We start from the raw sequence: 12019 nt of genomic DNA, 5'->3' as shown, positions 1-12019 counted from the left end.
GGGTCAAAGTTAGAAAAAGTGTTTGGGTTTTGTTTTACATTTTCATCATATTTTATAATTTTGTTTTATAGTAAATTTATATATGATGAAAATAATGGTATCTTTAGAAAGACCATTTAAAGGGACACTCTAGGCACCCAGACCACCCACTACCCTTAACCCTGCAACTATTGCAGTTTTTTATAAACTGCAATTACATTGCAGGGTTAACTCCACCTCTAGTGGCTGTCTACTAGACTCTACTAGACAGCCACTAGAGGGCACTTCCGCATTTATAGCAAATATTTTATTTGCTAGAGCGTCGCTGGACGTCCTCACGCTGTGTGAGAACCTCCAGCGTCGCTCAATTCCCCATAGGAATGCTTTCCTATGGGGAGACTTAATGTGCATGCACGGCATTGCGCATTAGGTTTCCTCGGCGGGCGGGATCAGACTCGCTCACCGGCTGCCGCGATTACTGGGAGGAGCGAAGCCGTCCCGAAACCACCGCCGAGGGCAATCAACGGGGTATCACGTAAGTGACCTGAAGGGGTTTTCACCCCTTCAGCTACCTGGGATGGGAGGTGGGAGGGAGAAGGGTACCTGCAGTGCCAGGAAAACTGATTGTTTTCCTGGCACTGGAGTTTCCCTTTAATGGCGAGAAAAACAGTATATAATGTGTGGGTACAGTAAATGAGTAAGAGGAAAATCACAACTAAACACAAACACCACAGAATAGTAAAAACAGTAAGAAAATTTAAAAGCTGTCTGATCACGAAGAGGTTAAAATCAAACCTTGAAAGGTTTGTCCAAACTTGTAGAAAACAGTCCAATTTTTAACACATACAGGGTTATGAAATGTATTGTCGAAGTAGCTGAACAGGAAGCTAGCATAGTTTTTTTTTTTTTTGGCCAATTTTTTTATATATATAAAAAATTATATTTATATATTTTCTTTTAACTATGAATTTAGTAAAACAACCTTGATAAAGTTTATTTTGCAAAACATTACAGCCTGTTTCAGTGCATTCAGTTTAATCACTTTTTATTTTTTTCCTCCTCTTACCTTTTGGTGTTGCAGAAATATCCGGTCCTTCCTTACCTGGTGCTGGTTTTAAAGCAGTTCTTGTTACAGAGAGATCTTAACGAAGTGTTTACTGGGGGAATAGGCTCTTACAGTCTGTTTTTAATGGCTGTCAGTTTTCTGCAGGTGAGCTTTCATTGATTGTCATAACAAATGCTTTTATAAAATGTTACATTTTTTTTGTCCAGTAACTTACTTACAGATCTTCAGTCTTATTACTGAAACATCTTCCAGTTATTTAATTTCCTCCCCCCTGTTTATTTTGAATCTTTTTAGCTGCACCCGCGAGAAGATGCCTGTAGTCCAGAGGCCAACTATGGTGTCCTGCTCATCGAGTTTTTTGAGTTATATGGAAGGCACTTCAACTATCTAAAAACTGGAATACGCATAAAAGATGGTGGGTCTTACGTAGCAAAGGATGATGTTCAAAAAACCATGCTTGACGGTTATAGACCTTCAATGCTGTACATTGAAGACCCATTGCAGCCTGGTAAGTACAATCATATCTTACAAATGTGTTGGTTTTTCCTTCTTCATCCATGTTTTTTTCCCCCCCCAAGTATACAGGGAGTGCAGAATTATTAGGCAGATTAGTATTTTGACCACATCATCCTCTTTATGCATGTTGTCTTACTCCAAGCTGTATAGGCTCGAAAGCCTACTACCAATTAAGCATATTAGGTGATGTGCATCTCTGTAATGAGAAGGGGTGTGGTCTAATGACATCAACACCCTATATCAGGTGTGCATAATTATTAGGCAACTTCCTTTCCTTTGGCAAAATGGGTCAAAAGAAGGACTTGACAGGCTCAGAAAAGTCAAAAATAGTGAGATATCTTGCAGAGGGATGCAGCACTCTTAAAATTGCAAAGCTTCTGAAGCGTGATCATCGAACAATCAAGCGTTTCATTCAAAATAGTCAACAGGGTCGCAAGAAGCGTGTGGAAAAACCAAGGCGCAAAATAACTGCCCATGAACTGAGAAAAGTCAAGCGTGCAGCTGCCAAGATGCCACTTGCCACCAGTTTGGCCATATTTCAGAGCAGCAACATCACTGGAGTGCCCAAAAGCACAAGGTGTGCAATACTCGGAGACATGGCCAAGGTAAGAGAGGCTGAAAGACGACCACCACTGAACAAGACACACAAGCTGAAACGTCAAGACTGGGCCAAGAAATATCTCAAGACTGATTTTTCTAAGGTTTTATGGACTGATGAAATGAGAGTGAGTCTTGATGGGCCAGATGGATGGGCCCGTGGCTGGATTGGTAAAGGGCAGAGAGCTCCAGTCCGACTCAGACGCCAGCAAGGTGGAGGTGGAGTACTGGTTTGGGCTGGTATCATCAAAGATGAGCTTGTGGGGCCTTTTCGGGTTGAGGATGGAGTCAAGCTCAACTCCCAGTCCTACTGCCAGTTTCTGGAAGACACATTCTTCAAGTAGTGGTACAGGAAGAAGTCTGCATCCTTCAAGAAAAACATGATTTTCATGCAGGACAATGCTCCATCACACGCGTCCAAGTACTCCACAGCGTGGCTGGCAAGAAAGGGTATAAAAGAAGAAAATCTAATGACATGGCCTCCTTGTTCACCTGATCTGAACCCCATTGAGAACCTGTGGTCCATCATCAAATGTGAGATTTCCAAGGAGGGAAAACAGTACACCTCTCTGAACAGTGTCTGGGAGGCTGTGGTTGCTTCTGCACGCAATGTTGATGGTGAACAGATCAAAACACTGACAGAATCCATGGATGGCAGGCTTTTGAGTGTCCTTGCAAAGAAAGGTGGCTATATTGGTCACTGATTTGTTTTTGTTTTGTTTTTGAATGTCAGAAATGTATATTTGTGAATGTTGAGATGTTATATTGGTTTCACTGGTAAAAATAAATAATTGAAATGGGTATATATTTGTTTTTGTTAAGTTGCCTAATAATTATGCACAGTAATAGTCACCTGCACACACAGATATCCCCCTAAAATAGCTATAACTAAAAACTACTTCCAAAAATATTCAGCTTTGATATTAATGAGTTTTTTTGGGTTCATTGAGAACATGGTTGTTGTTCAATAATAAAATGAATCCTCAAAAATACAACTTGCCTAATAATTCTGCACTCCCTGTAGTTGTGGATCTAAGAATTTTTTTGTTTTGCCTGTATTGCAGGCAATGAAGGATGGTTGTATGTTTAGCCATTAGAGGCATCCTACAGTGCATTAATTACCTATTCATAGCCAGCTACACATTTGTGCAACTATCAAGGATCAAAGAGAAAAAGTGCTTGATTTGTAATAATCTGTGATGTGTATAGGAAGTTGTTCCATTATTAAACAGAAAAAACTGAAATCACATTGATCTAATTCGGACCCTTAAAGGGACACTGTAGGCATCCAGACTACTTAGGCTCATTGAAGTGGTCTGGGTACAGTGCTTGTCTTGCCCTTAATGCTGCAATGTTAAACATTGCAGTTCCAGAGAAATTGCAGCACTAAATCTGCCCTCAGTGGCGGTCTACCAGACAGCCACTAGAGGGCTTCCTGGTTTAATACTGACCTTTGGTCCGGTATCGTATGCTGGATGTCCTTGTGCTGTGCTTGAGGACACCCACTGTCAGATTTCTCCCCATAGTAAAGCATTGATTGCTTTGCAATGGGGGGTCTAATGGGCGTGCAGATTTTGCCGCGTATGTGCATTAAAGCTCGCTGTTTGCGGGACAGAGGTGGAGCTTCGACCCAGCGCAGAGGGACATCAGTGCTGGGATCAGGTAGGTAAGTAAAGGGTTTTTAACCCATTGTTCACTGCGGATGGGGTTGTCCGAGAGCGGGGGAGGCAGGAGAAGCTATAGTACCAGGAATACAGCTTTGTATTCCTGGCACTATAGTATCCCTTTAACTCTGTACAAAGTACCTTTTTGGCAGGGATTTACAACCTCAAGTCTTTCTAGGCAGGAGGAGACAAGTTTTTAGCACACTTGATTTGGGTACTTTCTGCCCTTTATCTCTACAGATCCCTTCAAGCTCCATAGTGTCAGATGGAGATTGTCAGACAAAACACATTTTCAAAGCTGTTTATAGGGTCCCCGACAGATCCTGTACTTTTGCAGAGTTGTGCCAAAGCCACTCTTTTTTGTTGTCTTGTCTGTATGCGTAGGGTGTTGGGAAGTAATCCCTTGGCCTTGTCCTGACTGCTCTGCACCAGATTTTCATAAGGATATCGAAGACTGTTGAGGGAGAGCTTAACACACAGAGGCCTGGTTTCAGAAAACAATACCCCCCAAACCATGCTACCACCACCATGTTTCCATGTTGATAGCGGCGATGGGTGCCTGTTTTTCTCCAGATATGATCATTTGAATTGAGGCCAATCTTGTCTTTTTAGGTGCTTCTTTTTTTTGCAAATTATTTTTAATGTGTCTTGCAGTGAGGTGAGGCTTCTGTCTGGCTAGTCTGCCATTAAGGTCAGATCAGTGGCATTTTGCTGTTTTGTTAGTCCTTTCACAAGTTTCATCAATTTCCACACATGATCTCTGGAGTTCACCCAGAGTGACTCTTCTATATTTCCTCCAAAAACCCTTCTCCCCAATTGCTAATTTTCACCGGGCAGCCAAATCTAAGAAGAGTGCAAGCTGTTCCAAACCTCCATTTATAAATTATGATGTCCACTGTGGAATCTTGCATGCAGCTGAATATATACTTTTGTATACTGTACACTACTATGCTGGCAGTTCCTTTGCTTGGATTTTGCTCTGATAAGCATTTACACCTGTGAGACCTTGTACAGATAGGTCTGTACCTTTCCATATCCTGTCCAATTTATACAATTTAACAACTTCCCTAAGATGATAGAGAAATGGGATGCATCTGATCTAACTTTAAAGTGTCATAGCAAAGGGTCTAAATACTGATGTCAATGTGATATTTCAGTTTTCAACATGTACATAACATTTAAAAACAAAAAATCCTCCTCCCCCCCCCCCCCCCCCCCCCCCCCTCATTTCCAGGCTGCTCAGTGTTTTAACACGAAACCGGGGAACTTGTAGTACAACTAGTGTAATACTTATGTAGTTGGTGTTTTCTATATTATCTGGGTTATTATAGAGGATTGTTGGAAATTCAAGGTTAATTCAAAATTAAGGCCAAAGTAGCCTCAGGTCGGATGTGCCTCCACTTTGGCAACATTGGCCTTACATTTTTGAGTTCACCTTGATTGGTTTCCAGGTGAAAACTCTCAGGATCAAAGTTATTACCATGGCCTATAGTGTCATCATATTGCTAGTTTGTGGTTTTTGTAACACTACTGATGGCAAAGAATATTCTGGACAGTTGGATTCTAAAGATGGCACAACAGATGTATAATGCAATACGGTTCAGTGCAGGAGCTTAACTGTTTCCTTTCTTTCATCCTAGGTAATGATGTTGGTCGGAGCTCCTACGGAGCCATGCAGGTGAAACAGGCATTTGACTATGCTTATGTTGTTTTAAGCCATGCGGTTTCACCCATTGCCAAGTTTTATCCCAACAATGAATGTGAAAGGTATAAACCATATTCTCTCTATCCATGCTTCCTTTTGTTATTTGTAAATATGTATACTTAACCAGCCCATGATCTGTTGTGGTCTATAAAGTCTTCTTTGAAGCTGTGACTGGCACATAAAAATGCATGAAATGCGTTAAAATCTTAATTGGAAGTGGTATTACTCATGACATTTTTTTTTAATTTTTTTTAAATTTACAAACAGCATTTTGGGACGTATTATTCGAGTGACACAGGAGGTAGTCACTTACAGGGAATGGATATCAAAACAATGGGGGCAACAAAAACGATCTGAACCTGCACATAATGGTAAGAATTGTAAAATAACTTTTGGTCTTTCCATGGTTTATAGATTTTACTTAGTGAATTATGCTAGCAGGAATGGTATAAAATTAAACTGAAGAAATCTGTTCAGTTAAATTCTACTGAATCTCATGCTCCTTGTAGATAGATGTAACATTGACACGGTTATAAGCGTCAGTTCTTATTAACTTCTGTGTTTATCTATGCCAAATAAGAGCCATCTCTGCAGTTATAGCTTTGGCTTGTGAAACACTTAGTTTCCAAACAGCCCTTAGACCATCAGCACTCTAAAGTAAATTTCAGGAAACCAAGGTTTCTTCTTTTTTGTTTTTATCTAAAAATGATACTTAGAAGTTTTGTATAGTCTCCACTCTTCCCAAAACCTTGACAGTGTTTCAGTGTCTAGTGAAATCTGCTTTTTTTGTGTGTGCCTCTACTTATGAGTTATCCCCTCAACCTGTTGGGGCTCAACCCATCCATTAGTCGAAGGACTAAAAGCTTTTTCTCACGATTGTACAGATCAGCACTTTGCAGTGTATTTTAAGAGATATAAAATATATATAATACTAAATTATTGTTTGAAACTAGTGATCAATCACCATTCCATGTATGTAACTATAATACATGTAAAATTAATTTTTATAGCTTAACCCCTTAGGCAATTGAAAAAGTTCTGAAACAAAACCTAGAATTTGAGTGATATATATCTTGTTAAACCATAATTTACATTTTTCATATTAAGTGCACCCACATTTAGTATATACAATTTTTGTTCAGGGGAAATATGACTTTCCTTTCACATAAAATGCCATGCAGAACTTATAACATTTCTTACTTTAGACTTTATATATAAAAATTTGAACTGTGAATGCCGTAACACTGGTCACTTTTTACTACAATAAAACACTCCTATTTGTGTCTGAGTACAGCAGTACCCCATGTACAGGTTTTATGGGTTTTTTGGTAAGTTACAGGGTCAAATATATAGCTTGCGAATTAAATTCTCTGGACTTTCTGCCAAGGTTGTCATACAGCTCTCCCAATATATAATTATCACAATTGTGTTTAAATATTTCTCTACTATACTAAGAAAAAGAAAAAAAAAAAAAAAAAAAATATATATATATATATATTCTTTTTTTTTTTTAAGTGTGTGTGTATATATAGATACAGACACTCAGGCGGTTCGTTGTTGCACTTGCTTTATAGGCAGTAGCCTCATCCTGTTGAAACCACGTTTCAGGACAACTTTCCACTACTGGACGTAAACATTTTTCATGTCCTGTTTCTTGCACCGTTTTTACTTGTGCCTTTGTGAAATTACTCATGATGAATCTCACAAGAATGTTAGTAGTTACATTTTTGTTGCAGGTACATATAATAGTTATTTACATGTTAAATCATAATCTAGCTTTTCAGCCTACCCTGTGTTTTACAGACTCAGTCCCCTGCAGACAATCTGTCAATCACGCTGATCTAATTAATGTGATCACGGTGTCATCTTGATCACGTAACTGGATTGGCTGCAACAAACTGCCTGGGTTGTCGGGCAATATTTTCCCAGTCGGATCTGGTCAGGAGGGAGAGTATTGGGCTGGATGGAGTGCCCAATCATTGGGGCATAGTATTCTGCCCTAAAGTTGTTAAAGCCCTCTTGTTGTAGGATAGCATGGCACACTCTAAAATTGGAAAGGGTTAAGAATTGTACAAACATACGTAAATTACAAATTTACCTGTTAACTTTTTACATTTTCAGGAAATGAAGTAACCTTGATAGTGGACGTGCACCACCTGGACAAGCGTAATAATAATGTGTCTGACCAAAATACTGCTTCAGGACAAGCCAAAAATAAGACCTCGGAAACTGTTGGTAAACACTCCTCCAACTCATCTTGTCCTGTGTCTTCATCCTCTTCCACACTTTCCAGCTCGAGTGATGTGGTGAGTACGTTGTTTAAAGATTTATTGATCTGCTCTGAAAAGTGTTTTCTTGATAGACTTCTTTGGTAGAGTACTCTTCTGCATACAGAGTGTCACTTGCTTGTTGGGGTATTTTTATTTATTTATTTTTGGTGGTGTTAGTATATTAAGTAACCAGTCAGATGGCTATGGGATGTGTTGTTTCCTTTTCTTAAAGGGTTAGTCCAATCAAAAAAGTCAATCCTCTTCGCTGAAGGGAACATGGGTGGCAGGTAGGGGGGAGTTCCACTATTGGTTGCCGGTATGCTGTGAGACATCCCATACAAGAAACGAATTACCAGCCTAGAACTCTGGTGTCTGTAGCTTGCAAGTGCAGTATTCCCTTTACAATGATGCCTTGAAAGTCCTCTAGAGACAGTCACTCAGTCACTAGAGGTGCTTTATATTTCAATGCAGCACTTTGGTCAGCATTTTCATGTTCTGCATGAGGATGCTGAATGCTCCCTATAAATATGCATTGATTTATATAATCTGTGAGGAGATGCTGACTGGCACAGTGCAGGGTTTTGTTGCATATGGGCAATAGCCTCCCCATGTTTTCCTATGGCCAGCCGCAGCGAGACCAGTGTGGCGATGGAGAAAAGGTAAGTAAATCTGCCTTTTTATCTCCCAAACTTAGGGGTGCTGGAGACCTAAACATGTAGTCCAATACTATAGTGTACCTTTTTAAACTATGTGAAGGGCTGCACATTTAGACTCCAGGCGCCAAGATCACTTAAAGTTGTTGAAGTGATTATGGTGCTTGGAGTAATCCTTTAACATACCTACAAATCAAATTTGTGCTTTTAAACTAAGGTGAGATCTAGATTAACACAAGTCATGTATTGAAAATCTAGGTCTTTTTATTATTGTCTGTATGTACTAGTTATATCTCTATGCTTCTCGTCTCTCCACCGTCAAATTTACAACCCTATAACTTTGTAAATATAAAAGATATGAAACTGCAATTTTACATAGGTTCATACCTCAAATGGCCCTTTCTGGATGGCATTATCATGATCTATACACTAAAGCTTCATTAAGCTAAAGGTTGTTTTTTTCTTTTTTCTTTTCTTTTTTTGCTGACTGTAGTGTCCCTTTAAGTTCAATTTTATAGGTGGGTAGCTCAGAAGTTTTCAAAATTGTTGATTTAATGTTTCTATTTGGGTATTTACACTGTGTGCCTGCCTTTGTGCAGACAACGGTGACCGCTTACTTTGCATGACACGTGTCTCCCATAGAAAAAAGTCATTAAACGTCTGTGCATTCAGGACTCAGACGGAACTCCTTTCAAACCTACGAAGCATCCCAGTGGCCGGCAAACCAGCGATAGACTGGCTGTTCAGGAAACATGTGCAAAATCCACACAGCCCAGCGGCAAACTGCAGATTAACCAGAGCATCAGTTCTTCTAACAGCAGCAACAAAGCCCAGGTGTGTAGACTTGCCACACTCTCTGCAATACAAACCATAACACTTTGAAACTAAATTTGACCCCACACATAAGCTTTATGCAATGGACAATCTCAATCCACTAAAGGAATAAATCAAATTTTGTTTTAAACCGGACACAAGAATATAAAAGAAAAAAGTATTAGCGCTATTTGAGTGATACGTATATTTTAAAAGTATATACACCAGATGTAAGTAGCTGCTAAATCACCGTAATATCTTTTTAAACAGAAATAGAACAAAATAGATGTACCGGTGCAGCGCTTATGTGAACAGAAGAAGATATGGAGTAAAATAAAATATTAGGGGGTATACCTTAGGTTTCAATATCCTCTTTTTGTATTCTTAACCTTTCTGTGTGTACCTTTAAACAAAGCGTAAAAAAAATACACAACATAGTGCAACAGTGCAACCTGTATAATATAAGTGAATAGATTTAGAACAAATGGCAACTTACACAAGAATATGTTATGGACTTACTGTGTACAAAGTAATTGTCTAAATATATGTGGTCAGAATAAATTGTATACATTCTAGTTATTAGATGCTACTGAAGCGTTAAGGCTGTCCCATAAAATAAGTTTTGATCTGTGATTCTTTGCAAATAGAAACAGCCTACTGTAAATTCAAATAGGTGATGGAAGTGTAGTCTTACTCGTCTAACAGTTTAATTGTGTTTGTTGTATTTGTTCCATTCTAAGAATTGTAATCTGAATATGCTTAATTGTATACAATGCAGATACTTGTACGTGGTGGTGGGGCACTTCTTTATTGGTCAGCATTGGTGTGGAATGTGTTTCAAAGATGGCCATTGTTTTTGTTTTTTTTAACAAACCATGCGCATGGCTATCAAAGTTTAAGATTTAAATTTTCCTGTTTTTATTTCCTTATTTTAAAAGTATTTAATATTGCTATTAAAGATTACATTTTTTTTTAGATTTGTTATATATTTATACATGTTTTTAATACTTTATGAAATATATCAAAATAGAAGTATTTTTGCAAAATTGAATTTGAAAAGCTTATCCAACAATATTACATCTGAGATTAGTGTTTGTCTGCAAAGTAACCAACAAAATGTATAGACTTGATGTGTTTGAACTTCCTTTGAGGTACTCAAACATGTTTGGTGTTTGGTAGTTTGTGTAATTACTGCAATTTTCTTTCCCATTTAGCATGGCACAACAAGATTGTTCCGTTCCACAAACTCCAGCAAAAGTTACCAGGGTCAGCAGAACACAAGTCAAGGCTCATCTGTGCCAAGTCGGCATCCGCAGAGTGGCAAAGCACATAACCAGCAGTACCACAGCAAGAAGCGTAAGCACAAGCGGGATACAGACTTGTGTAGATAGCTGTTCTGGGGCTGAACTGAACTTAACCCCTCTCCCCGTTGTGCCGCAGAACAATTAATAAGCAACAACTAGGGCTCTGTTGATCCCAGAAGCTTCAGTACTGTTCAGACTCTTTATTTTAGGATTTTTTTTTTCCATTTCCCAGCTGACCACAAAATGGATCATGAAGATTTGCAACCACAGAAAAAAATCTACAAAAGTCTACAGAAAAAAAAATTAAAAAAATAAATAAATTTAAAAAGTGTCTCTTGGAGGCAAAAAACACATTTAGGAAACTATGACATTTGCACTTCAATTTCAGCTTTTTCAAGCTGATTTGTAGAACTTAAAATCCAGTGTTCATAGCTTGACAATAAAAAAAATAGAGAGAAAAAAAAATAGGAAAGGTGGTGCAATTTTGGCAAAAATCACATTCATGGGAACTGAAATCTGCATGATATATATATTTTTTCTTTTTTTATCGGTTTCAATATTCTACTTTTATTGTGCGTACAACGATACGTTAAAAGTTGCACATTTGCAATGGTGCATTTGCTTTTTACATATAAAAAAACAAAAAAAACAAAACTGAAATCGGATGTGTAATGACTCTCAACCAGTCCGTGAATGAAGCAGTGAGTTGCAGTCCCCCAGAAAAAGGAAACTGCTTGTACCCTATTTGAGTGTTATGAATGAAACTTTTTTTTTTTCTTTTGGCTTCCCTCTCTACGTTTCAGGATGTTTGGCCCCATATGTTCTCTACTGAAATTTTGCTTTTCAGCACAAATTACCACATACCTTATTAGAGATTAATGTAATCCTTTCTTTGTGTTTACCTGCAGAAACATTCAATAGGTGTGCAACACAAATGTCTAATCTTAATCTTGGTTTGAAATTCCAGACCTTGTCCTGCTATGATAAATTGTCTGATATTGTGTAAGATCCAGATATTGTGTGATTATACAAAGCAGGAAATGGGCGCATTTACCATTAGGCTTAATTTTCTGAAGTGGATGACAAGTTTAAAAAAAAAAAAAAAAAAATGGAAAAAAAAAAAAGAATCATCTATTTTTTTTTTTTTTTTTTAAAGGAATGCTAAAACTGCATTTATTTATTTTTTAAATTGACCTTGATTGTCCAACCTGTAGTATACTAAAATATCCTTCATGAACAAGCTCACGCTGTAGTCCCTTCATAGCTGAAGTGCCACAGGCTGGAGGTAATGTCTGCGTCCTTAAGTTTGATTCACACCTGGATAATCTCATTATATCACTAGCCTTGTAATCTGTATTTAGTTGTGTGTATTTGCTTTTGTTTGTGTATTTCTTTTTCTTTTTTTTTTTTTCCTCTCTCTCCCCCCCCCCCTTTGGTGCAAAAAAAAATTCT

At 38.2% G+C, this 12019-nt stretch overlaps 1 protein-coding gene across 2 annotated transcripts in view; it reads left to right on the top strand.

The window, feature by feature from the left end:
• Positions 1 to 11642, top strand: part of TENT4B (terminal nucleotidyltransferase 4B) — a 63685-nt gene extending 52043 nt beyond the window's left edge. Inside the window, exons 6-12 of one of the 2 annotated variants that reach the window (XM_063438498.1) lie at positions 1061 to 1189; positions 1340 to 1553; positions 5463 to 5589; positions 5795 to 5898; positions 7649 to 7833; positions 9123 to 9284; positions 10478 to 11642. In XM_063438498.1, coding sequence (XP_063294568.1) covers positions 1061 to 1189; positions 1340 to 1553; positions 5463 to 5589; positions 5795 to 5898; positions 7649 to 7833; positions 9123 to 9284; positions 10478 to 10654 — 1098 coding nt within the window. In that variant the 3' untranslated portion in view covers positions 10655 to 11642. Of the gene's footprint in view, positions 1 to 1060; positions 1190 to 1339; positions 1554 to 5462; positions 5590 to 5794; positions 5899 to 7648; positions 7834 to 9092; positions 9285 to 10477 lie in introns of both variants that reach the window. The other variant, XM_063438497.1, reaches the window with a different exon arrangement.
• Positions 11643 to 12019: the final 377 nt, after the last annotated feature.

Source organism: Pelobates fuscus, chromosome 12 (genome assembly GCF_036172605.1).
Source record: "Pelobates fuscus isolate aPelFus1 chromosome 12, aPelFus1.pri, whole genome shotgun sequence".
In the NCBI taxonomy this organism is placed as follows: Eukaryota; Metazoa; Chordata; class Amphibia; order Anura; family Pelobatidae; genus Pelobates; species Pelobates fuscus.
This window is presented reverse-complemented; position numbering and strand designations above follow the sequence as displayed.